The sequence below is a fragment of the Leptopilina boulardi genome, unplaced genomic scaffold, assembly GCF_019393585.1.
Source record: "Leptopilina boulardi isolate dan_hultmark-lab unplaced genomic scaffold, ZJU_Lbou_2.1 LbouV2_248, whole genome shotgun sequence".
Classification (NCBI taxonomy): domain Eukaryota; kingdom Metazoa; phylum Arthropoda; class Insecta; order Hymenoptera; family Figitidae; genus Leptopilina; species Leptopilina boulardi.
In genome coordinates this window covers 2,652,367-2,680,358 of record NW_026137805.1, presented here as the reverse complement: position 1 = coordinate 2,680,358, position 27,992 = coordinate 2,652,367, and the positions used below count along the sequence as shown (strand labels likewise).

The 27,992-nt window shown below is 25.2% G+C and overlaps 2 protein-coding genes across 9 annotated transcripts; one reads left to right on the top strand and one right to left on the bottom strand.

Annotated features, from left to right (window-relative positions):
* Positions 1-317: 317 nt before the first annotated feature.
* On the bottom strand, positions 318-11,762 carry LOC127280578 (synaptic vesicle glycoprotein 2C-like). Of its 5 annotated transcripts, XM_051303654.1 has the most exons (13): positions 4,426-4,858; positions 3,745-3,810; positions 3,311-3,472; positions 2,951-3,113; positions 2,520-2,641; positions 2,312-2,362; positions 2,118-2,221; positions 1,783-1,943; positions 1,544-1,712; positions 1,228-1,342; positions 954-1,113; positions 724-851; positions 318-641 (listed from the first exon to the last, which is right to left on the bottom strand). In XM_051303654.1, exons 1-13 carry the CDS (start codon positions 4,502-4,504, stop codon positions 583-585), a joined length of 1,539 nt encoding a protein of 512 aa, XP_051159611.1. In that variant the 5' UTR covers positions 4,505-4,858; the 3' UTR covers positions 318-582. The 5 variants fall into 5 exon arrangements, with proteins under 5 accessions (XP_051159611.1, XP_051159610.1, XP_051159609.1 ...); XM_051303653.1 differs by lacking the exon at positions 4,426-4,858 and adding an exon at positions 11,647-11,762 and having other exon boundaries at positions 319-641; positions 2,118-2,362; XM_051303652.1 differs by lacking the exon at positions 4,426-4,858 and adding an exon at positions 7,656-7,767 and having other exon boundaries at positions 319-641; positions 2,118-2,362.
* Positions 10,159-27,865, top strand: LOC127280575 (peroxidase-like). Of its 4 annotated transcripts, none has more exons than XM_051303644.1 (13): positions 10,159-10,373; positions 19,413-19,556; positions 19,976-20,279; positions 20,896-21,113; positions 23,870-24,031; positions 24,394-24,590; positions 24,691-24,877; positions 24,977-25,313; positions 25,399-25,555; positions 25,651-25,803; positions 25,977-26,184; positions 26,265-26,370; positions 26,484-27,865. In XM_051303644.1, exons 2-13 carry the CDS (start codon positions 19,424-19,426, stop codon positions 26,569-26,571), a joined length of 2,250 nt encoding a protein of 749 aa, XP_051159601.1. In that variant the 5' UTR covers positions 10,159-10,373; positions 19,413-19,423; the 3' UTR covers positions 26,572-27,865. The 4 variants fall into 4 exon arrangements, with proteins under 4 accessions (XP_051159601.1, XP_051159599.1, XP_051159598.1 ...); XM_051303642.1 differs by lacking the exon at positions 10,159-10,373 and adding an exon at positions 14,217-14,360; XM_051303641.1 differs by lacking the exon at positions 10,159-10,373 and adding an exon at positions 15,822-16,077.
* Positions 27,866-27,992: the final 127 nt, after the last annotated feature.

Below are 27,992 nucleotides of genomic sequence, written 5' to 3'. Positions count from 1 at the left end.
TAAAAAAACTTTAAGAAGTTATAACTTCTTTTTTATAATATAAGGGGCCATTCATTAATTACGTAAGGACGATTTTGGCTAATTTTGACCCCCTCTACCCCCATGTAAGGAAACATAAGATTTTTCGGACCCCCCCCCCCTCCCCCTTCTTACGTAAGTTTTTAACAATATTAATGTAATTAAAAAATTAATTACATCATAATACAAATGGAAAATACTTGGCAAAATCTTACGTAAGATTAGCTTCTACCCCCCACGTAAGACCATGTAGAGATTTTATAAACCCCCCCTCCCCCTAAGGACCCTTACGTAATTAATGAATGGCCCCTAACAGTAAATATTTTGAGTACTGTAAATTATAGATTAAAGTTTTAATCGATTTTAATTCTTCTTAAACACTTTTTCCCATTTTTTCTGGTTTAACATGATTTAATTGAATTATAAAAAACGATATTTTTAATAGTATAAAAATTTTATATACGAAAATATAAATTAAAAATTTAATTATAATTAATATGATTTTTCATATAAAAAATGATTTTTATTTTTGTATCAGTCTTATGGAATAATTGAACACATGATTCATGGTCCGATTTGCTCTTTTCTTTTTCTTGGTAAAAACAAAGTGAGAACGGCACATGCTAAAAGAAGAATTTAAAAGATTAAAAATTTTTTTTTTTTTATTATCCTTAAACTTCTTTAAAGCTAATAAAAATAATATACCTAAACATGCGGCTCCAATCATAATGAAAGGACCAAGGCACCCCAATGCAAATAAAACAGGAAATAATAAATTTCCCACAACCGCACCAAGGCGTCCAAATACCATTGTTACACTAACTGCCATTGTTCTGTAAAAAGAAATAATGATAAATTAAAATTAACAATATTAGCAATTTTTTTATCGCAAACTAAAAAATAAAAATCTTTATTATAATAATTATTATTAATACCTGAGATAAGTAGGGAAATTTTCAACAATAATAACCATAACGACAGCGCCTCCAATACTCGATAAGGCTACAAATACTGAGGATATGCCTAAAATTCCACTGGAATTTTTTGCCCAAAATAAAATTCCACAGCAGGATCCACCCGCGACGAAACAAAAAGCTAAAAAATGAAACAAATTTTTTTAAAAAAATATTTCTCGAATTTTAGAATTTTTAAAATAAAAAATCTAATAAGTTATTTTTACTATTTAGAAAACAGTATTTTTACACATACCCATTAATTTACGTTTTCCAATAATTGTCACTAGGCTACTTGCTAGTGAGTATCCTACGACTCCTGTGAGAGCTATTACAATGGAATTTATGTAAACTGTCGAATTTACAACATTCTATAAGCAAGAAATATTTAAAAATTATATTCATTCATATAAAAAAGAAATTTGATTTTAATTTTCTTAAAAAAGACTACATAGTGGGTGTTTCCACTTGGAATTTGGATTAATAATAATAATTCAATTTTAATTATTTACGAATTTTTTATTTCTTTAACATTTCGAATAATTAAAAATTAAAAATATAAATTAAATTACCTCTGCGCAAATAGGCTCAGACGACGAATTATTTGGACTAGAATGAGAAATATTTTTTGAGCTGCTCAACATTTCACAAATTGTCACAGTTTTACTATTTGGATGTGTGGCCCTATATGTTTCAATCATAGAAAATAATTGCGGCATCCAAAGTCTTAATGAATTTGACCTAAAATAATTATTATTCATCAAAAATATTTCAACTATATATTTTTGTTTTAAAAAATAATAATTCTTACCCAACAGTCGCGCCAAATTGAATGGAAGCAATGAGAAAAAGTTTATAAACATTTGGCGATTGAAATAAAGGTTTAATTTTCTGCCAACTATGAATAATACTTTGTTTAATTCCATTTTCCTCGGCTTCCTTAAGGCAATGTTCCTCTGCGAGACATTTAATCTATATTTGTAAAAAAAAACAAAAAAAAATGCATATCATTTTATGAAAATTCTGCCAAAAGATCCGTGACAAAAAATCTTATTTATCGATCCAATCTTTTTCACTTTTCTTTTTAATTGAAAAAAAAAAAATTGAGAAAAAGAGATAAAAATATTTTCTTAAAAACACTCTCACCGGATAAGTATCTGGGTGTTTACCCGTGTTTAAAGAATAAATATTCTTGAAAACCAAGAGCGCCTCCTCTGGTCGTTTTTTTGACAGAAGAAATCGTGGGCTTTCTGGAAAAAATGACATTGCCAAGCAGGCCATGAATTCTGGTATTGAACAAACAGCCAAAAATATTCTCCACGAATTAATTTGTAACCAACCATCAAAAAGATTTACACTCCAAGATTGTGGAATTATTAACCACGCAAGACCTGTAAATTTAATTTATTTATACCATAAAAAGCGAAATTCTATCGAAGAAAAATCAATTGAGGAAAATAACAAAAAACCTTAACAAGTTAAATTAAAATCTATTTTTCAATAATTAAATAAATAAAACTAGATAATTGTTTAAAAAATTATATTTACATGGTAATGTGATATTTCCAAGGGAAAATGCAACACCTAACCACATGTAAACTCTCGATCGAAAGTTGTCACTATGAATTTCTGCCAAATATGACATGAGTGCTGCATATGGACCCGATATTCTGTCAGATAGCAAAAAAATTTAATATAAAATTATTATTTTAAAAAAAGTATTTCAATCACATGTGACTTTTACTATTCATCCAATTAAATACAATTTTTTAGCATTCGATTATTTATTAATAAAAATTTTTAAAAAATTAAAATAAATATGCAAATGCAATATATAATTTTAACATGCATACTTTGTATAAAGTTTATATAAGTATATATGTACCTATACTTCTTTATGTATATTAGAATATATATATATGTGTGTGAAAGAGGAGAAATAAATTTTTGCTCCCAATTTTTTTTCCTGTAACACTTACATAACACCGCTAAGAAATTTAAATACTATTAAAAGCCAAGAAACTTGGGAGAAACAACTGGCAAAGCTGAATATTGAGGTACACAAGTAGCCATAAAACATAATTTTCTTACGGCCGACAGTGTCAGCTAAATAACCCCAAACGAACGCCGTCGAAATCATGCCTGAAAAATTGATTTTATTTTTTTTATCAGTATTTATGTTAAATATTTAAATATTTTCAATTCAATTTATTTTATTTTAGACAAATTTTCAAAATAATTTAATTTATTTTTAACAATTTTTAATTAAGAAACAAATTTTTTAATTTTATAAACTTTTTTTTCAATTTATTATTATTATTATAAAAATTTGAGCACACCTGCAAATGACATAGAATTGAGTAAACCCTTATCGAACATTGAAAGTTTAAGATCGCATTCCGCGGATGGTAACACGTATGATATGGATGTTGATGAAAAAACACTGGCCCATGCCGCGGGCAAACATGCCAAGAGCAATAAAATGTTAAATTTTCCATAACCTGGAATACAAGCATTATTTATAATAATAATAATATTATATAGTGTAATTAAATTACAGTGAGAGTAACAAAATTTTGTTCTATTCCTATTTTGAATTTCGCGCCATTATTTAAATTTTCAGTTAGGTGGTTGGTACACATGCTAAGTGATTTACTGTTATAATTGAGTAATTTCAAATTTCTCTTCATTGAGAAAAATTTCCCAGATAAAATTTATAAACAAATTGTTAATTATAATAATAAATAATAATAAATGCACTAAAAATAATTACCAGTTTCTAAAATAGCACGTTCAAAATTTGCAGGACCTTCAGGACAATCGACTTGATTTTCACTTTCTGCGACATAAAATCATTCCAATCATAATTTTGTTTATTTTTAATTCATAAATGAAATTTTATTTTAATCAATAAAATTTTACTGCTTATTAATTTTATAATTTAATTAAATTATTTACTATTATTTTAGCTAATGGGATAATAAAAAAAATCCCAAGGGTGTAATTTTGAAAAACATACCCGTTACATCTTTAAAAAATTCTGAAATTTCCAAAAATCGGAACATCATTTTTTTATTTTATTTAAAACTAAATTCACAGCTTTTTTCATTTAACACACGCGTATAAAATTATTTTCCTGCATTATTTACATTATTCAATAAGATTAAATTTTTAAGAATAATAAATAATAAAAAAGAATAGTAATAAATATTAGTAAAAACAATAATAAAATAATTGAAAAAAAATAAAATAATTTTTTATTTGTTCGTAAAGATCACTTATAAATGTTTCTTCATTAATAGTGAAGAAAAACATTTTTTCAGTAAAACATTAACGACAATGCAAAATATAATTATTCTACTTATGTAACAAGAAAAATAGTAAAAATTAACAATTAAAAATAATTACTATGAAATTTATCTATTTCACTGATAATAAGAAAAAAACGACTTACTACTTTGTCGTCGTAAACGATACAACCAATGACTTACAGTCAACAGTGGCTTTATAAAATTCTTCCAACCCCCTTGCATATTTAATATTCTCAAGAATTTTCTAATTTCATGTCACCACAATTAAATTTGATAAAACTTTTTTTTTCCTCCCTCTCCTTTTTTTAAGAATGACCACAAAAAAAAGAAATTCTCACTTCACTTTTTATTTTCACTTTTTATATTCTAAAAATCAACAATATTTTCTTGAAAGAAAAATCTTATTTTTTATTTTATTAATTTATGGAAAAGATTTTCTTTGCGAAGTTTATTCTTCAATGCGAATAATATTAACAAATTATTGTAAATTTTAAAACGGTAATATTTTAATTTGGTAATTTTTTAATTCAATTAATTAGACTATATTTACTTTATGAATTTAATTAATAAAATAACTTAAGTAATTTAACAATTCAATTTATTATATTCATTTTAATTAGAGGTTTTAATTATCAAATTTATTATAAAGTTACTTTAATTATAATTAATAATTATAAATAATTTTAATTTGAAAGTATTTTTTTTTAATTTACTTTAAATAAAGGTAAAATAATTAAATGAAAAATTTATGATTCGGTAAAAATTTTATAATTGTGAACAATATTCTGTTTTTTTCGTAGTGTACAATCTTTTTGCAACTAGTTTTTCTAATTTTTTCTTATTACACAAATTGTTTTTCGGAAAAATTTTTTTTATAACAATTCCAAGTGTTAGAAACTTTCATATAAACAATATTGTAACTTACGTAAACTTCTTGTCAATTTTAAAAACAATTTTCAATAGTTAAACAAAATTCACAATTTAACAATAAATTAATAAAGTTTAATGAGAATAAAATTCTATAAAAAATTTGCAAATTAACTTTTTTTAAATTTATTACTAAGAATCGACAGTGATTATAAACAATGAATCATTAATAATTTATAATAAATACTAATAATTATAACAATTAACAAATTTTAATTATAAAAAGAAAAATTTACAATTTTTCCTTTTTTTCTAAAGAAAATGCAACTAATTTTCAAGAAACAAGATAAAATTCCTTGATGGTGAAATACTTTTTTAATCGCGTAGAAAATACGTTTGAAATGCAGTTTGTCAATTAAAGATATATAAATGTTCACCACTTTAATAGACGAGGTGAGTTACTCAATTAGAGAAAAATCGCCGTTACAACGGGATATTTATTAGAGGGGCGTGACAATATATATGTCTGTAAAATCAAGGTTCAATTTTTTTTTCCCTTTTTTTGCAGGACTTCACAACTCAACCAATTGGAGACGCGTGAAATGAAATAAAGATGGAAATTTACGGACAATTACAATCGTGATATCTCGATTGGGAGGTTTGTTATACAACGATAAACTCTCACATCACTGTGTAAATTTTCTTTATGCTTTTTTTTTTAAATCTCCACAACTTTTTCAAGTATATATTTTCCGATGACACTTGAGAAATAAGATAAACGGCCATTGACTATTGACAGGTACTATTCCAATCTTGGGAACTGTGTCTTCTGATCATTTCGGTTGATTAACTAATAAATAAATAGACATATTGATTTGAAAAGATGAAATAATTTATGTATGTTACACGATTGTGACTCATTGGTAAAAACTTGTATCTTTAAAAAAGTACCAAATTATTTAATTGTCCATAGCTAATTAGAGAGATTTTTCAGTTAGTCTAACATTTTTTAGTTAATCTTCAAGAGATTATTTATGAGAAGCTTCTTTTTCTATAAAAGTTGTTGCATTTTTTTCAGATTTAGGGTTAAACAAAAATTTTTTTTTATTGTACTTCTTTGTAATCTGGAGAAATACAATTGTACATTAATTTGCAGATTATTGTAGAAGAAATAAAGTAAAAAGAGAAAGCAAATCAGCAGAAACACGAAGCTGCGTCGATAAGAGCGGTCAGCGACTCCGTTTCTGCATTTAGAGAAGCTTGCAAAGTGGAGTCAGAAAGAGGCAGAGTGCTTGTAAAAGATTCAGAAAAATATGATAATTATGATCAAGTTCTGCGAGAATCAAAAGAATTTCAACTGGACTACCAATTCGCTGTCAAATGATTCTGAAAGCCGTTTTGGAATAGAAAAGGTGTAGAAGTGTAATTGTTCAAGATAATCGACAATTAATAATAATCATAACAATCTATAATGAACAATAAATGTCAATAAACAAACAATTATCTTGAATTAATCGTAAAAATTAGAGAAAAAGTAACCGAAAAAAATTCTATTGTTATGATTCTTAATGATAAGATTTCTTGATAAAAGTCTTTTTATACTCCTGCGATGACAAAAGCCTTTACCACGAATCTAATATATTTTCATCTGACTTAGTAATAAACAAAAATAAATTTTATTAAAATATAGAATCAAATATTTACGATTGTTCTAATAAAAAAAATTGGAATTTAAAAAATTCGTTTTCTAATCATGCTTCTTTGCTATAATAATTAAATTTTGATATTGTTGAATACATCTTTTTGAAAATAAAATTCAGTAAAGAAGAAAATTTCACTTTTTGTTCACACACTTGAACAATGACCTTATGGATTTTATGATTGATCATGGAAATGTTCTAGTTTTGCCGAGGCTCAGGAGACCTGATTGATATAATTAGCAAACAAGGGAAATTAAAAGAAAAACAATAAAAGGAATTTCTTTTTTTTCTAAATGTTGTGAACAACAGTTAATTATTAAGCTATTGGTAGCTAAATAGTTTTCAATTTTTTAATTGTTACTTATCGATTTAATTATTTATCATTATCATTATCTATTTATTATCGATTATTATTGATTGATTAGCGGTTATCGTTTATCAATAACTTATTATCGATTATCGTTTATTAATTAATAATAGTCGATTATCAATTCTTTTTTCTTATCGATTATTGTGACTATTGTAAATCGGCGATACAATATCGATTATCTATAATAATTTATCAAATTATAATTTTTATTGATTGCACCTAATTTAATAGAGTCATTTATCATTTATTTATAGAAATACTAAACACTATTTGTTCTTGGTTTAATTTCTACATTGTCCAGGATATGTGTGTAAAAATTTCTTCAAGGAAAAACAAGAGAGATTAAATTAAAAAAATAATAATCTACCATTCATTTACTTAAAAAAAACTAATTACAATAATTTATTTACAAAAAAAAGAATGATCGAATATTTACCCATTTTCGATTGTCGACAAAATCTCATTTTTAATTAACACTAGTAAAACACACCTTTTTTAGAAAATTTTCAAAATAGAAAAATGAATATTTACATTAATCACAATTCAGATAAATAATATTCTTAATAATGAAGTGATAGCAGTGTTAAACACTTGAATGTTATTGTCGATAAATATTGTTAGCTTTGCATTGCATATATGAATCATTTCATTTGCTCTCTTAAGAAATTAGAAATATATGTATATATGTAAAAGCGATTCATTGCAAAGATAATGAAAAACTGAATCTGCAGTTGGTGTTAATGAAAAAGTGAATTGATAAATAATTAATGTACCATATATAAAGAACGATGCAAAATTCAATTTCTTCGCTTTAAATAAATTTTTAATAGAAAATTTTTATTCTTTTCTCACTTTTACTGTTATTTATATAGAATTAATTTTATTTTATCTTTTTTTTTATATTAATTTATGTAATTCTACTTACCACAATTAATTATTATTTATTATAATTATGGCTCGATTTTTTTAGTTTTAAACTTAAAAAAAAATAAAAATTTTAATTAATAATTATTACTATCATTGTTATTAACAGTCGATACCATATTTACATTGTGAGATCTATATATAATTGACATAATTAGATAATGATAATATATATATTACCCAATTTAATAACAATTTATCAAATATATTAATTTATGATTAAAAAAAGAAGAAATAATTTGTGACGAAGTTGATTCGTCATTACAAATAATAAATATAATAATCGCGCAAATATATATATATATATATATATATATATATATATATATATCATCTGTATGTCCCAAATGACGTCTTTTATCTTTTCTCATTATTATCGATTATTAATCAGAAAATAAAAGAATTTCCAGAGACTTATTGTTAGAAATTTCAATGCGTGTCAACTTTTATTATGTTTTGTTATCGTTTTCTTTTCTGATTATGAAAATTTTCGATATTTATCAGATTAAAACTAGTCTTCAATAGAACGCAAACTCTTTTAAGATTTATCTATAACAAAGATAACAATATACTTAACATTGATAAAATGATAAGTTGTAATTTTTTCCCCTACAATAACAATATTTATAATTAAATAAAAAAATTAACATATCATTGACACTTACATAACAATAGAAATACAAAATTATGTAATCGTTGCGCATTATAATTTCAATAAAATAATTAATTAGGACCGTTAGAAAATCTCTTTCTCTTATATTATATTTAAATTAATTATAATACTAATAGAAATAATTAATAAACAATAACAAAAGTTTTTAAAATTATATTTTTTGTCTAAAAAAAATGTAAAAACGGTATTCTAATGAAAAATGTAGTAAATCGTTTATAAAATTGAAAATAAAATAAAATACATGAGAATGTGATGATAATTTTTCATATGAATGCGCAATAAACCGGAAAGTGTAAAAATTGTATCACTTTTAATTAATGAGATATTGATATCATTATTCAGACTTTTCACTCGATGTGTGTAAATTAAAGATATATTGTGAAGGTCAGAAAAAAGGTAAAAAGACAATGAGAAAGGTTTTTAATACATAAATTATATATCAATAATATATGATTTATAGTAGAAATATAAATATTTAATAAACTATATCTTAAGGACGAATATTTAAAAGAAAATTTATACCCAGTAAAGTTATAGAAAAAAAATTATTATGTATGATTTATATTTTTCCTGTAACTTAATGTTAATTTAAATATACAACATAATAGAGAGTTCAATAACGGGGCTGTAAAAAACAGCATTTTTTAAATTTTGCTTTATTAATGTTGTCAATTTTTAAAAATTAAAAATGGTGGATCCAATATGTCGTACAAAATTCAAAAAGTCGATTTTTTAATTTACAGTACAATTTCGGTAAGTGTCGGATTGCCCCTTGAGTTGTGGTGGGGCGGCAGACAGTGCCGTATCACGGTGTCTTCCAATGCTTATTAATCTATAATGTATAATTCTTCTCGGATATAAAAGATTAAATAATAATTTAATATATAATTAGATTAAAATTCAATTTACACTTACCGAAATTGTACTGTATTACATTTATTTTAAATTTGTTACTCGGAAGTTTTCTGGGTCACTGATTATATATGAATCAGATGTTGGTTTTTCAACCAACTGCCATATTGGATCAGCCATTTTGAATTTTGAAAAACTGACATCGGATTCAAAATCAGCTACCCCAAAAACCCCTAAATTCAAAAAATTTTATTTATAATTCTAAAAATGATATTCATGGAATTATTTTGAATATACATTTATCCCCCATACATTTTATAATCTTAAAAATTTTCAGAGAATTGTGATAATAAACATATATCTACACACACGCATATATTTAAATAGATAAATAAAGAGAAAACACATCAGCTAATGACATGAGTGACCTCACATGACCCGATAAATGGTAGGGGTAGATGGTTATATTTAATGATAAATTAAATCATGTGCATATGGAATGGACACTTTGAGTTTGAAATAAGGATGCATCGAAAAGATTTAATTCTAGTCGAATTCTAACTCGGAACAGAGTTAAGTAAATTGGAAAACAATTCTTCGAATCGCATCCTAATTGGAGTATTTCTCATTTTATTTTAGTTCAACGAATAATTAGCCCAAAAAAAAGTGTGATAAGCCTGCTACTACTCCGGAAGTTATCAATATGTGAGTTATTTATTTTGTATTTTTATCTTTTTTTCCAACCACATTTTATATTCTTTAAGATTAAATGAAATTCAATATTTTGAGAGACTATGTCTCTCATTGTCGCAGTAAAATATTCGACACAAAATGCTTATTTTGCATTCCACTGCACGTGCATGGTTACTTATTTGTTTAGACTAAAACTTTGTTGCCATCCTAATCTAAAATATGCCTCACGCATGAACCCAAACAGCTATAAGAATCTGCTTAACTAACTCTCTCAATAATATTCTCCTTCATAAGTAAAATTAATTATTTAAAGCTAATTAATTAATTAAAAGTAATTATTTAAAGATATATAATTAAATTAAATTTTTTTTGATGCAGATAAATTAGATTTCATTAAATAAAATAATGTTTGAAATTATTAAAAAAAAGTCGACATATCTCTGTGTCATTGTCAATATCACTATAGATGCATTCTTTCATGCTTATAGCATTACTTAAAAAGAAATTTATATGCGTCAATAACAGAATATTCTCTTTCGAGATTTGATTAATAAAGGCAGACGTAATTATTTTATTGATAGAAATATATGTATCTACCTATAAATATATTCACTGAGAAGGCAGAGTCAAGAACCAAATTTAACATGAATGAAATTACGTCACTATTTTAATATAGTAAATTGTTTCTTCAATTTAATAACCAATCCTCCAAAAGAAATGCCATATTTTTTTTAATGAATTGTATATATTTAGTAATTAAATAATTGTACTTTTAACATTTTTCATACATACAGAACAATTGTTTTTTATTTTTTTTCAGTAACATTTATTTGTAAAATTAACGAAATATTTCTTCAATTTTAACTATAGAATTTTATTACATAAAAAATTTTAAATAAATTTAAATTATAATTATCAATAGCCATGCACATAAGAACATGTGGCGCATTCCACGTGAGGTTTCCATTCAAATTTTTTTTCAAAAATTTTTATGAAAAATAAGAAAGTACTTATTTTTTTATTTATCAAACTATCAGAGATTAAAAAAAAATTTTCCATTATAGTTACGTTATTTTTTATTATATATTTAAAATAATAAAGAAAAATTGAACAAATTTTAGATACTATATTATTTTTTATCTGTTATTATGACAGAGTAAAACAGGTTTTAAAAGTACACTTTGCTTTTTACGATGTTAAATTTTAAAAAATCATAACTTCCATAATTTTTATCAAATAGAAAAATAAATAAATTTTCGTGAAATTTATAAATTTGAATGCTCACCCTCTAAACATTGAGAAGACATCTTCTGAAAATTTTATACTAATATATGAACAACTATACTATTTGGAATCATTCACAATATACGACTGCTTTGTGCAAGCTTAACACTACATATGAGAGTGATGCGAATTATTTTTATACTATATTACAAAGTGTCTAAACATTTTGTTAAAGAATTTTTAAGTTATGGAAAAAGCTGATAAAATACCGCTACGATAATTAACAAAAAATATAATACATTTTATAATGTTCTATTTAGGTATATACATATATTGCATTATTTTAAATTGCACGCGAAAAGAAGAGATTTAGTTAATGAGACAAAAAGTGTTTAGTAAGGCAAATTACATGGGGAGCTAATAGTAGCGCCATCTATAACATTTTAGTATAGCATACAGTATAATATATTCATTTAGTACAGCTAACAAAATTTTAATAAATTTTTATTAAATTTTACTATATCTATTTAACTCTGATCTGATGTTGATTGGGTAGATTTGCTGGCTCTTAAAAATTGAAAATAAATATTTTATCAATTAGAACATCATTTTCTATTGTCAGGGTAACAAATTCTGAGTAAAAATAACATCGATTAATTAAATTAGGCCCCAAAATTATTTATTTATTTAACATGATACCTGTTTTAATGAATTTTTATTAAGTACAATTTCAATATAATTTTCTTTCAGATGAATTTTCATTTGCCCGAAATTGCAAATGGCCAAACAAACAATCGACAGAAAGATTTTGGCGCGATTTTTAAAATCAACCAATCAAAAATTATCAATAAACTTTTGATTGGTTACTTTTAAAAATCGCGCCGACATCATTCTGCCGATTGTTTGTTCGGCTATTTGCAATTTCGGACATATGAAAATTCAATCAATTAGAAATTCTTTTAAATGATTTTTCGGTTAAGTATAAATTTTGTAGTATGAAAAATAGGTTATATAGAAATTATATTAAATAATATTTCGAAGAAATAAAATTTTGCTCAATGAAAATTATTTCTAATGAAATTCTATTAAATGAAAATTCTAACAATATTGATGTTTAGAACTTATATTCATGCGTTCTAAAAATTAAAAGTAAATATTTTATCAATTAGAATAACATTTTTTACGGTGCAACAATTTCTGACAAAATAGATAATTATGAATAATTTAATTAGATCCCGAAATCAATTAAATCTATTAAGAAAAAAAACATTTATCTGATGGTAAAAGGGTGGTTCCCTTAAAAATTAAAAATTTAAAAATTTTAAAAATTAAAAATACTTATCTATCGAGTGAAACGATTTAAAACATAATTTGAAGTATTCACGCTAGATGACATCTCGATTTCAATTGACCGTAAAACGTTCATATACAATTCAAAAAGTCTATTCCTATAAGTGTTTTTTAATGTTTGTTTAGGTAAAATGCATTTATACATTACTATTATTATTATTAATTAATTAACTATTAAATAATAAAGAATAATTCTCATTATTAAGTATTAATAGTTAAATAAAAGAAACTGTGTTATAATCAATATTAAATATTGATAATTAAAAGTAATATATGAATGAAATTTAGAACAAATGTGATATGTTTAACATTCATATATAAAGAGGGGGAAAACACGTTGACATCACGTGAACACACATTTCCCAGGTCAGTCCTCTTCCTTCTCAAATATATTATATATTACTTATTAAATTGCTAAAAATATCGTTATCTAATTTCTTTTTATATTTAAAATCATTTTTATGTCATTAAAAATCCCCACACAATATGCTTTTTTCAAAATGAAAATACCACCACATTATTTCTTCTCAGCTAAAATTAAATATTGCAATATTTTTTATTGGAATTAAAAAAAAATACACACATTTTTATCGTAAAAAAAATTGTGAATTAGACTTTCAGACGATGACCGTTTATTTATTTAACAAACATTGTTACACTTAATTTTCCTGATATGGGGGCAAATAAAACAAATTTTTTATAATAAAGAAGAAAAAGTAAAATACTTTGTTCTTATTTTTTCAGTTATTAAATATTTATAAAATTTTATACAAGTATATTTTTATTTACAATTTATTATTTAAATATATTGTAAATATAAATAAAACTAATTATAAATTATAATTAAATTTAGATTTATAACATTATAAAAATTTTTGTTAATTAAATGTTAATATTAGTGAGTTTAAGAAAATCAATGACTGTATGGAGAAACGCGAAATTCATGACTCTGTGGAAAATAACTGTGCAATTATTGGCGCACGCGCTATTCGTTTCAGCTTCCTTTGCAGAAATATTTCGGCAACAAAAATTGTTGGAAGGTTATCATATCAGCTTTAATCCTGTGATTATTTGACTCAACAACTCATGAAAATTTAACTAAATTTATTTTTTCAAAAAAATTTGTTCAAAAACTAATAACACGAAATTTTTTTTAGCAAAAAGTGAATTTTTTTAGGATTGAAATTTTGTACATATTAATTTAATTTCAATTTATTTTGTAATTTTCAAGTGTTTTTTTCATTGAATCGAAAATTTTTTACTTTTGCAGTGTGTGAAATTTTTTTTTTTTAGTTTTGTGTGCAAGTTTTATAAATATTGCAAATTTTTGTTATTAATTAACTGTAAAATTTTGCAAAATGAGCAAAAAGGAGTTCTTCTTTCAAAATAATTTACAAATAGATCGATTAAAACGTTCATACATTGGTGAGTCGTAAATTTTACGTTGAACATTAATATTTTATAAAAAAATATACATTTTCTTCAAAAATTTATAGCTTTTATTTTATTAATTTATTAATAATTATATATGTTATATTAATAATAATTAATATTGATTTTAAAATAAATTTTATTGTTTTGTATTTTAATGAAACAAATGAATTCACACAACATTTATAATAATTAATGTTCATCATATATACAAAGTTTGCGCGAGCAATGTGAGAAAAATTTCTGCACATGTCTTATAATATTTCAAAAAAAAGAAAAAATCTCGATATCAAACAAGAGAAAAAAGTGTTATCAAAATGTAATTTTCTTGAGATAAAGACGTAAACAGGATATATACGTCTTTTAAATACATGAATTAAACGGTTTTAGATAATTTGTAGAGCAGAGGTTATATTTGAAATTTATACGGTAAATGAGATTTATTTTTAAAAAATATTATTATTATTATTATTAAAGAAAATTTGATTCCCATTTGATTACTTGGTGTTAAAAAAATTATGAATTTTGATTGTGCAATTTAAGATTTACCCAATTGCATTAATGCTGTCCTTTCAGTTTTGTTTGCGCATCGTTTTTATATTGATTTTTGATTCTCATAACGGTAGGACAGCATTTATCCAATTGGATGTTTTTAAGGTTATATTTTCAAGAAAACTGCATTAATTTTTAAAAAAATTTAATTTAAATTTAATTAATAATAACTTATAGTAAAACAACAGTACGTTGCGAATGGAGAGAAAAAAAATTGTCACAAACACACCTCGCATGTGTTACTAAACTTAGAATCAAAATAACGTTCCTGCGATTATCTCACAACCGGTATTATATACACGAGCACGTGTTGTCTGAATGATCAATTTTTTTTTCCCCTCGACAAGGTAGTCTATATTTGCTGGTAAAGAAGGGGACTTTTACGACAGAGAAGGACAGACAGTCGATGCAAAAGTAGGAGAGAGTGATAAACAGAAAAAGAGGCAAAGAAGTGATGAAGAAAGAGCGAATAGGACAGACAGACAGAGTGAGAGGAGAGTCTTGAATTGAAACGTTCACAAGGGGGAGAAAAAGATAGTAGAATGAGAAGGAATGAGTCTTATGTATAGTATATTTTCGATGAGGGGAAACAGCGCCACTCCTCGGAATTAAAATACAGTCGTCTCTGCAATACGCTTCCATTTGGATGTGTTTATATTAATAAATGTGCGGAAGGCGCCGAAAAAAATAATTTCAAATATTATTTCCTTTTTATTGTTAAAAAGAAGAAAATCTTTCTTTTGTATAATTTAATTTTTATTTCTACACTATATTAATTGACTTTTGTTTTCACTATTGTGAGAAAAAAGTGCATTAAGTGTGTGAATTTTTGACTGCTTCTTTGTGGGTAAAGAAGAACACCATTTTGAATTGTTTACATTTGTTTTCTTTTTCCCGGCTAAACAATATAATTTTTATTTAGCTATTTTTTATAATTTGGTAATTCTTCTTTCATTTTGCAATGTACTATTATCGTATATGAAATTTATACGTATATGTTAAAGTGATTATTGCGAAAATTTATGACTTTTTAACTTATTTATTTTTTTTTAATTTTTTCTCCTGAAGAACAATTGTTTTCGGACTATGGTACCTGCTGACAATTGTCGTTGGATTTACACAATGTACGGTTTAGAGAAACCAATGGATCATATTTCCGGTAGTTAAATTAACAATTTCTCTTTTCTATTTTTATTCCATATACTGAGTTATAAATAGCGAAAAAATTTACACCGCATAGTTAACCATTTAAAAATAAATTTTATATTTATTTCCTATTTTAAAATTTGATTTTTATTTTTTTTATATATGTTTAATTTTTTTATAAAAAATAGTTTTTGAAATAATTTAGTTTCTTTGAAAAAAAGAATTGTTTGCTTCTTGATATAAAGTTTTTTTTTCTATTACATATTGAGGGTTTTTTTTTATATTTTGTTTTTTAAACATAAAAAAGAGAAGACGATCCCGTCGACCTAAATTTATACAATAATATTGATCGTCTGTGTGTCCTCACTACTTTCTAGAATCTAGAGCGCGAATCTCCCTCTAATCGTATTATCTTGTGAAAATTATCACTCTTCATTTTACGTTTTCTATCCGTTTGAAAATTCACATTTTTTTTCTCAGCTAAAATTTTTTTTTTGTCATGCAAGAAAAAATTTATTTAAATAATAATAATCTATTTATTTAAATAAAAATCTATTTTTTCAAATAATAAATAAATTAAAAATAATCAAAATTCGTTTAGAAAAAAACTTAAATTCAGTCGGTAAATTTATTCTTTTTGATTTTGAACATTTGTCTATTCCGTCGATAATTTAGTTATTATACAATATTTCAAAACTATAATAGAACAATTATTATTATTAACTATCAAGTAATAATCACTTACAAATAATTAATTATTTTAATAGTTAACTAATTTAAAAAACCAATTTAATTAAAAAATTAATTAATTTAAAAAAGATTAACTAATCACATATTTATATTGATAAATAAAATAATAATAACTATTATTAGAGATTATTAACTTATGGATTATTATTAATTAATTAATTATTATCGGCGCATTATTTACTGTTATTTTGCGTAACAATTGTTTTAATTTCAAAAAATTTGAAATTTGCTGTTTTGATATATAATATATTTACGATAAAATGATTATTATTTAATTTTATACTTATGCACAGTGATAAATATATTATCATCACGTGGTTCTTGAAACATCAAAGCGAGGATCTATAATGAAACGAAATTTACGACTGTTCTCAATCATATTATCCCCACTATTACGCTTCCCTGACCAGAATAACTTCCTAAAGCGCTTAAATATATATATATACATATATAAAAGTACACATATAAGTCACGTAAAAAAAAATAATGGTAATTTTCCATTGGACACCTCTCAATAATCTTTTTCTTTCTCTATACCCATTTCTTATACATATAATATTATTTTAATTCTTTTATTTAAAGATCATTTTTTTATGAATTATTTTCATTCGAATAATTATTAACAAATAATATAGAGTAGAACTTTGGGATTTTTTTTCTTTCTCTGAATTACTCACACTTGTCTGAGAATATAATTTAAATGTAAATATAAAAATTAATTTGAATTTCCTTGAAAAAAAGTTTTTTGAAATCTTTAAATATGTAAAAAATAATACGCAGTAGATGATAATTGTTAATAATTAACATATACATATTTTAAATTGTTAAAAAACAGATTTTTATTTATAATTAGTTATTAATTAATTGTTATTTAATGAGTATTTAATTATTATTTATTACTATTAATTATTACTAATTTAATTAATAATCAATAATTATTACTAATTATACCTACATTAATGAATATTAAATTAATAAAAATGTTATTTTTTTTAACACAATTTAATATAATTTCTATAATGTGATTCGACGAAAAAGAATTTCCCGCATCTACTAATGATGATTAATATAATTTATTTATGTTTATATTTGAAGATATGTAAGATGCATTTCCGGTTCTCTTTGTTTGATTATGACTTCTCGAAAATTATTAACATTTTATATTTTCCAGGAAAAATTAGTTTTCCATCTCAATTCTATGATTGTGATAAATGTTTTATTTATATGTATACAAAAAATAATTTCAAATAAAATTTGAAATTTATTTGTTTAGAAGAATTATTTTCATAAATACCAATATAATGAAATTTAATTCTTTTTATCGCTCAAATAATTTCTAGGGCTAGAATTATAAAAAAATTTACAGTCGTAAATAATTATAATTTTAGCTGGTTATAATTTTATTTAATTGATTAATTAATTTTTTTAATATTAATTGTATTTTTACAATATGGTAGTTTTAATCAATGGTACTTTTATTGTAATGGTTACTTTTGAGAACTAATATCCAAACAATAATAATTTACTAGTTTTTATTTTCATTTTTTTCACACATCAATTTTAAATTTCTAAATTTATACCCAAGAAAAATATAAATTATACGACGGAGTAGCTAATGTAAAGAAACTGTTAATTTTACTCAATTATTGCTGTCTATAATTTTATATGTCTTATTTTTAGTTACTGTTTGTTTAACAAATTAGTGTAGTAAAAAAAGTCGTCTGATTTTATTATTGATCACGTGAATTAATAAAAAAAATTTTACAATATTTACTGCTTGATAAGAATAGCTTATTATTATTAATAAATATTTTTCAAATTAAGCGCAGTAATATTGGAAAAAAAAAATTTTACATTATCTATGTAGCATATAAATTTTTTTTTCTTCTTTTGACAAAATTGCAACTTTATCATTTTACAACTACAGATCAAATTTGATAAGACACATATATCGCGTACATGTATGAAAATTGTATTTAATTCTATATATTGAAGTTTATAAAATTCCAAATCTAATATCATATAAATTGTATTATTTTATAGATCTAGATGAGTTTTGCATAACTGATAAGATGTCTATGAAAAACAAAAATAGAAAATACTTTTGACATCTTTTCCAATGATTATGATAATGTAAAGATAAAATATAGACGATAAAACGGATAAATAACAGATTATAAAGTAATTATAGTCATATTTAATATAAATTTTGCAATTGTTTTTCAATATAATATATTTATACACGTGATTTGTAACAGAGTTTATTTTTTAACAAAAATTGATTTTCTAATAAATAATTATTTTAATGAAATGTAAATATGTTTATTTGTTTTATTGAAAATAAAGAAAATCTTTGAGTAAAATCAATCGATTTGGAAATCTAGGTCAAAGGTAATTTGATATGCGTTCTTGAAAATATCTTGTAACGAATACGTATTGATAAATTTTTTTGTTATTTCTTCTAAGCACAAATGTTGCTTATCCCCCATCGCACACATGTGCGATAAATGATTCATGAGTTGCGGTGATGTGATGATATATAAAATAGGCGTAAAAAGCGCAGTTTAGGTTCTTTACTCATCATTTCAATTTTTACAGCCGGAGGAGTCATGGCTGGGTCAGTTGCCACTTTGGCAGTGCTTTGGATTTTTCTGCAAACATTAGGATTTATAGGAAATAGCCATTCAGTGGGCGTTTATAAATTGCCAAAAACATTTCAAAATGATCTTCCCGTTTATTCGAGTGAGTTTTCTCTATTTTCATTTATTTTATGTTTTCGTATTTATTTTACTATGGCTGATGTTGTTCTTTAATTTCAATTTGATTCTTTCAAATTTTTCTGATTCTTACTAATTCCTTCTAATTATTTTTTTTTAATTCTCCCTAATTCCTTTTTTAATTCATTATTTTCACAGAAAAAAGCTGATGTTATTTTTGTTGCGGGTAATTTTCTCCAATGCTAAAATCCATAAGATTTAACCCAGATTTAGGGTACAATTTTTTGCGTGTTATTTTAACACCAATTCTGGTGTTAAAATAACACTTTGTTTTTCCTGTGTTCAAAATTATTTTTTCTATTATTAACTTTTTATAATTTAAAAATCAATGTCCCAAATATGACATATTTTTTTTTATAATAAATTGATTAAATTATTTTAAAGATCTCGTGGGATTTGATCATCAGCTTGCGGAGAAAATTGTTTTGGGAAATTTTGAGAAGAGAAAGTGGCCAAAAATTGAGGATAATGCATTAAATGAATCAATTGCATTTGCCGATCGAATGATTAAATTTAGAAGTCGATTTGAGACAAATTTAATTAATTCTGGAATTAGTCTTTCAAAATCAACACCAAGTCACAGTCAATATGTTTATTCATATCCAAGTGAGGATGCATTTGAAAAATCAAATGACGCTATTATTGCCGCCAAGGCTTCATCATATCTCGTACAAGATAACTGTGGAAGGTATTGTACAATTTCCATACATATATATAGTTTATGTCTCTTGGTGTCATAAAACAGAAAATTGAAATATTTATTCAGAAGGTTTTTCATTTTTTTTTTTTTTTTTTATTATTACTTCTAATCTTTTGAAACAAGTATAATGGTCCATTCCGTCATTTTGAAAACATTTATTCTTTGTGAATATCTAATCAGTGTGAGATCATGTTTTTTTGTTTTGCAAAATTGAAAAAATAATAATTGCCTTTGATTGTAGTTAAATTATGTTTATTATACGTTTTTCGAGTTGCTAATAAGTCTCGGGAGGCAAAGAGGAGTAAAACTCGGTTGCGCACCACTTACGCGCACTGTTTTATGCTGACAGCCAATAGCGAGCGCGCATCCCCACTCTCGCGAGTTTTCGAGTATAAGAGCCGACTCGCCGAGCATCTCGCCTCATTCAAGTGGCAATGCTGCTTAGAATAAGAGCTCTGTAAATGACAGTTTTTTGTTCGTTTCAGCTATTCAAAAAAAACATGATCTGACATCTAAGCCTGAAAAACAATGGTTTTTTATGTGGCTCTCTATAATTGATTGAAAATTATTGTAATGATTTTTACATAAATATTTCTTTTACCAGATTTGGACTTGGTATCAGGGAGTGTGCACAATTTATTTCAACTATAAAATTAGATGGTACACTGTTGAATAATGCATGTGGGAATAATCAACAATCTCATTGTACACCAAATTCGCGATACAGATCAATTGATGGGAGTTGCAATAATTTGGAAAATCCCAAACTTGGTTGCGCTATGACAGCGTACACGAGGCTTCTCTTTCCAAATTATGATGATGGTAAATGTGATTTTTCACTTTTAAATTAATCTTCAATAACTTGTCTCATTTTTAATCACAAATTTTATATTCCAAAAAAATTCATTTTTCAGTGTTTCTACTTTTTTTAAATTTTTTCTCTCTCAATTTTTTTTACCAAATTTTTTCATTTCTTTCATTCATTATTTCATTACATTTCTATTTATTAATTTCATTTTTATTCAATAAGTTATTTTTTATTTTAGTTTTTACAATTTTCACCTGTTTAATGTTTGTCCAACTTGCACTGACGAACGAACGAAAACTGAAAAAGTTATAATATTGCGTATTTTATAGGCAGGCGCGGATGTAAAAAAAACAGTTCTGGATTTTTTTTTTTATTAAAAATAATAAAGTTAAAATTAATCGTCATCTTTTAATATAAATATAAACAATAATTTTTATTTTGAATAAATATTAATAAAATAAAAAAATTCAATAATATTAGTAGGTAACAGAAAATATTTGTGAATAAAAAAAATCCGGGACTGCAAAAAAAGATCATCTAAACTGTATAATCGGGATAGGAACGAATCACTTTATTAGCGCGTGTCAAACATGGAAGGGACATTTACTGATGGGATTAAATTAGGTACAATGTCAACGAATCAATTTAAAATTGTAAGCTCAGACTGATAGCGTCTATTTACAATGGGATAAAAATCTAATAAAATTAGGGAGATTTATTATATTTCCTCGGTAAATAAAAATTATGTAATATCATTTAGCTACATTTTTAACACAATGAATATAAATCAGTAAAATTAATTTCAGTAACAAATTTATAATTTTTATAAATAAATTAAATTTAATTATTAATTACTACAATCTTTCTGTAGAAATCGGTAACAAAAAAAGAAAATTCGGTTTTCTTAAAATCTAATTGGATTTGTGCATATTTTATAACGCGTGACAATATTGTCGACGTGAATAAAAAAAAACGCACATTGTTTTTGTAAAAATTTTAGTTTCTTGTGTACTACTTTTCTGATAAATATTAATCGTTCCATTATTTCCAGCCTCTGAACGTTTGGCGCTTCCCCTTTAAATCCCATTCCCTATTTTTTAATTTATCTAGAAATGTAATTTTTTTCTTAATTATCAATAAAAATAAAATAATTTTTAATAATTTTACAAATAAATTAAAGTTTTTTTTTAAAATTGAAATATTTTTTTTAAAGTTAAGAAAAATGAGAATCCTTAATGACCAAAAAAACCTGTAGCGCTGGTGGATAAACGTTCGCCAATTGGCTTTTAAAAAATTTATTCTGTGATTTGCATTACAGTTTGTGCGATAAGGCACATAGTAGCAGTGAAAAAAAACTGCCTACTATAGAGTGACCCAGTTCGGGAGATTCTATCCAGCAATAGAAGTGTATGTAATTTAATTCGGATATTCCTATAATATTGTATCATAAATATATTTATATAATTATTATTTACACATGTGTAAACAATTTGTCCATTTTTGTGCGATATACGCGTCTCGGCTGGTTTTATTTGAAAGCGAAACAAAATTTAGAAGTTCTTCCGGTCTTTTTTTAATAAACGTAAAAAAAATCAATTAATAATTTTATTAATAATCTATAATATATAGTTCAGTTTATACAAACCTTTTTTTACATGTGAAATTTCCCTTTAAGGAATTATAAACAAGTTCAAATTGGTTTTACACAATTCCCAACTAGTTCAGAACAAGTTTCCAAATTTATTTCATTGTTCGCATCAATAATTATATTAGTTTTTAATGAATTAATGGAATTTTTTAAATAGATTTTTATAAAAATTTTCAATTATAATAATTTTCTCACAGTAAAATTTGGTTTGTATTTTCAACTTTTTTTTTAATATTCAGTAACTAATTATCAGTAGGAAACTAATTTTGAATTTTATTATTTAAAAAAAATATACTTTAAAAAATATTGACCTTCTACTTTCGTATCGCTTACTTCATTATTTATTTCTAAGTTTATCACAAACAATTCCTCAATTTTAAACCATTTTTGAAATAAAATTTTAATATTAACAATATAATTCATTTTTAGTGCTATTAATTTTTATTTTCAATTTTATATTAATAATTAGTCAATTAATTAAAATCAATTATTATAATTAATCAAATTTTTTTTAGTTCTGTTCTATAATATTGAATTGTTAATAAAAACAATTGGTAATGTTTTAAAATTGTGGAATGTAGACACGTTTTTTTCTACTGTAGCGCGAGAGTTTTTTTTTCATCTATGCGGATTATTCTAAATATTGAAAAGTTGCAATATAATAATTCTCAATTGAATTTTTCATTTAATGTCTTTGTAAATCATATTTATAAATTAGAAAACAAGCTTACAATGCATTATAAATGATTTTTAAAATGGCTTTTCAATATTTAGTGCGTATTTTACGAATCAGGAAATAGGAGCGATAGGAAATCTAGTCTTAGATGCTAAAACACCATTCAATCGATTCATTTCCCTTTATATCATTAACATTACTCTCGCGCTACATTAGACATTTCATTAAATCGGAGTATTCAATTTGATTTTTAATTTAATTTCCATAATTCAAAGAAATTAATAATTACAAATCAAAAGATAAATTAAAAATGTTTGTTACTATTAAAAATTGACACCTTCTTTCTTTAATAAAAAAAATTGTTCAAAAGTAAACTCCGATTTGATTAAAAAAAAATAGAAACAATTTGTTTTGTATGATATATAACTGATTTTTTTGGCGCCTAGGCATTCAAAATCCAAGACAATCGGGACTTCCTAATCCAAGATTGGTTAGTTCAAAACTGTCAACTCCAAGTGACCAATCAGATGTTTTGAGAACTTTGGTTGTCATGCAGTGGAGTGATTTTATTCTTCATGACTTGGCACATACTCCAGTTCGAAAAATGAGTAAGTGACAGATATAATTAATTCGCCCTCTCAATCGAAAACAAAATTTATTACTCGGACCGTTAATTTGACGTTTTTTTATCTTCACGGCGAGAGAAAAGAAAGAGATCTTAATTTTAACAGAGCATCCGCTTCTCAACGGCGTCGCCGTCTGGATGAGGCGAGATGCTCGGCGAGTCGGCTTTTATTCTCGAATCAGCGCGAGAGTGGGGATGCGCACTCGCCATTGGCTGGCGGGTGATGCCACTCTCATCAAGCTATGCGCGTCGGTATTGCGCAAACGGTTTCTTCGCCTTTCGAGAGTCCCTAACAAAAAAAAAAAAAAATTGTTACATAACTAATTAATATTAATATGTTTTTAGTTTCAAATGGAATGCCAATATCTTGCTGCAAGGAAGATGGTAACACGTTACTACCCCGTCATATTCATCCCGACTGCAGTGCAATTCCAATTGAGGATCATGATCCAATTTATTCTAGTCATTCAATTCGTTGTATGAATTACGTTAGGTCTCTTCCTGTCATTAGATCAGACTGCAGTTTTGGCCCACTTGAACAAGTAGGTCTTTAATTTAAAAAAAACACATAACTCTAAAATCCTCCTAACTTTTAGTATCTTATTTATTCTCGCTAAACATTTTTTTGTACTTCTTGTACAGATGAATCAAGTAAGTCACTTTTTGGATGGTTCCACAATTTATGGTTCGACACTGGAAAGATCGGAAAGACTTCGAACTTTTCAAGGAGGTCTACTTCGAGTTGATGTGGAAAATAATCGAGAGTACTTGCCAACTGCTGATTCGGAACCATTCACTCTATGCTTGACACCCAAATGTTATCTTTCCGGTAGGAAAAAAATTTAATTTCATAAATCCTACACCTAATTAGTTATTTTTAAATTCGTTTCTTATTTTTTAACTATTTCTTGTGTTTAAAAATCGATAGGCGATGATCGTGTGAACGTCGAGCCCTCATTAGCGGTGATGCATACAATTTGGCACCGTGAGCATAATCGTATTGCAAAAAAATTGTCGGAAATAAATCCATCCTGGTCGGATGAAATTTTATATCAAGAAGCAAGAAAAATAGTTGTAGCTGAAATTCAACATATTACTTACAATGAATGGCTGACAATTATCCTGGGTAAAAATTATGCTCGCGATTTTGGACTTCTGATGGATGGTAGTCAAAATTATAATTCCAATGAGGATCCGGCAGTTGCCAATGAGGTAGCAACTGCAGCTTTGCAGTTTCAAAAATCTCTCAAACAAAGTTACTTGAGGTTAGTAATAATAAGTAATTATTTTGGGTTTATATTCGCCTCTAGAAATTCGTGTAACATAAATTGATACTATTACTACTTCCAGAATTATGGATGAAAATCAAGGATTTAATAAATCGATTCACCTTTGTGATAATTACTATAAACCAGAAATAATCGAAAAAGACAATACATTTGATGGAATTATCAAAAGTCTAACAACTGAAACCTCACAAATGATGGACGTTAACATGATTCCTGATGTGAGTTTTATTTAACATTAAAATACTAATTTTGTTTAATTACTTCTTTATAGAATTATTCTTATTAATTATTTTAATTACTGATTAAATCGTAGGTGACTCATCAGTTATTTAAAACAAATGGGGAATTGGGTTTGGATGCTGTGAGTCTTGACATTCAACGAGGTCGAGATCATGGACTACCTGGATACAATTATTATCGTAATTATTGTGGATTACCTGCTGTTAGAAAGTTTGATGATTTCAAGGTTCGTTTCTTTTTATAATTAACTTGAACCAGATAGATAATTATTAATTAATTTAATTTTCATGAGTTTTACCACAACCCTCATGTGTTGAAATAACAAATAAATGAACTAATCTCATGTTTATTAATTGTATAATTAATTTTATATAATAATTATATTGATTTGATTATTAGCAAATGGGGAATAAACTTCGGGAACTTTATAATTCTCCTGATGATGTGGACCTCATTATTGGAGGAATGATAGAAAAACCAGAAGATGAAGAAGAGGGCATTTTAGGACCAACATTCCGTTGTTTGATTGCTGAACAATTTGCAAGAACAAGACGCGCTGACAGATATTTTTACGATTCTGCCAGTCAACCTTATCCATTTACAGAAGGTAGTAAATGGTTACAATCCTAATTAACCCAACATATCTAACCAATAGCTTCCTTTTGTAATTATTGCATTATTTTACAGATCAATTAAACAATATCCGAAATGTAACATTGGCAAGGATTTTCTGTGACAACAGTGATAATATTTCCAAAATTCAACGTAATGTTTTTCTCAAATCCAAATCTGGGTGAGTAATATTTTCATTTTTTCTTTCAGAACTTAATTATTTAAAAACATAATTAAATTTACAATGTAAATTACATTGACAAATATTAAGAGAATACAAATTTTAAATTTCAGAAACGAATTGAGATTCTGTAATGACTTTGAAGCGATTCCAAGCGTCGATTTGTTTGCTTGGGCGGAAAAAGCAAAGGCATATCGTTGAAAATTTTATTAATTGGCTGGTCACTATTTTCACTGGATCAAAACTCCTGAGAGCCGTTTGAAGTCAGGGCCAAAAAAAGGTGGAGAGAAATCAGGATACTTGTCGAACAGTACAAGAAACATAAGAGAAAAAAAATAAGAATGTGGTGACAAAGTCAAAATTAAAGAGTACAACGTTACATCTTTAATGCGTGCAACATCCACTAACAAATTATTAAGAATACGTGACTAGTCGATTAGAAAATATAGGGACGATTTTTTAAAAATAAAATAAACAGTCTCGAAAGCGAATGATATATAAACTATATATAAATAGATATAGAAGTCTTTAAACGCTCGCTCGCTCGATTTCTAAAACTTCTCAAATTATACGCATTTGAAAAAATTGTTTAAAAAAATACAACGAAATGGAAATTTTACTTTGGAAAAAAATGGAGTTTACTGATTTAAAAAAAAAATTTCTTAAATTTGAAAAAATGAGCAAATTTCTTTGCACTTTTAAAGAATAAGGGGAATTTTAAAAATGAAAAAAATGTTTAAAACTATAGTATATAAAAATTCTGCCAGTACAAAAAGTCTGAATTTTCAATATTCACTTCTCGTTTTTTTTTAAAGATTAAGATGAGAAGTTGTTGAAAAAATAAAAATTCCTTATTTTTCCATTGAATTTTATGAACATTATTTTTTTTACTATTAAATAATAAATAATAATTCCTATTTTATTAATAGAGTTTATGTTTAAAACAAAGAAAATACAATTTACGTAAAAACTTTTTTAGAATTTATGAAATAAAAAAAAGAAGTATCTTATTTTAAGATGTTTTGATGTCATCAAAACGATACCAAAACATCTTAAAATAAGATACTTCTTTTCTCAGTGTACGAATGCTCAATAAGTTATTATTATATATATAATAATAAAATATAATATAATTGTAACAATTATAATTAATTATTAATATTTTAATTATATACATATGATTTAATTTTATAAGTTATAATTTTTGATATATAAGTAAAAAAATTAGGCATAATAACAATAATAATAAAAATACTTCAATACTGTTCCGCAGTACATAAAACGTGACTGATTAGATTTAGCATTATCATCGATTGTTTTTGTACTTGATAATAGGATATAATAGTACTTAATACGTATGCAATTTGCCGATTCAAGTTTTGAGCTTAAATGTTATTTCTCAGACATTGAGAGAAAGAGAGAGAGAGAGAGAGAGAAAATCGCAATAATGCGTTGCACTATTTGCTGAATAAAGAACTCGGAAAATACCTCCTAATGCATGGCTTTCATTTCAATGATACATAATGACCTTTCCTTTCCCTTTATATGGTTAAGGCCGCGCGAGAATTTCAATGTTTCATTGGACTCCCTGAGAAAACGGGGACCGACATTTTTTTTCTATA

Coding starts and splice junctions, on each gene's coding strand:
- LOC127280578 (XM_051303650.1), bottom strand. CDS start 4,504: ATGCAAGGGGGTTGGAAGAATTTTATAAAGCCACTGTTGACTGTAAGT. Junction 3,811..4,425: donor TCGTTTACGACGACAAAGTA/GTAAGTCGTTTT, acceptor TTTATGTCGCAG/AAAGTGAAAATCAAGTCGAT. Junction 2,363..2,519: donor TGGAAATATCACATTACCAT/GTAAATATAATT, acceptor TTAAATTTACAG/GTCTTGCGTGGTTAATAATT.
- LOC127280575 (XM_051303641.1), top strand. CDS start 16,005: ATGGTACCTGCTGACAATTGTCGTTGGATTTACACAATGTACGGTTTA. Junction 25,314..25,398: donor CTCAAACAAAGTTACTTGAG/GTTAGTAATAAT, acceptor TACTACTTCCAG/AATTATGGATGAAAATCAAG. Junction 26,185..26,264: donor ACCTTATCCATTTACAGAAG/GTAGTAAATGGT, acceptor ATTATTTTACAG/ATCAATTAAACAATATCCGA.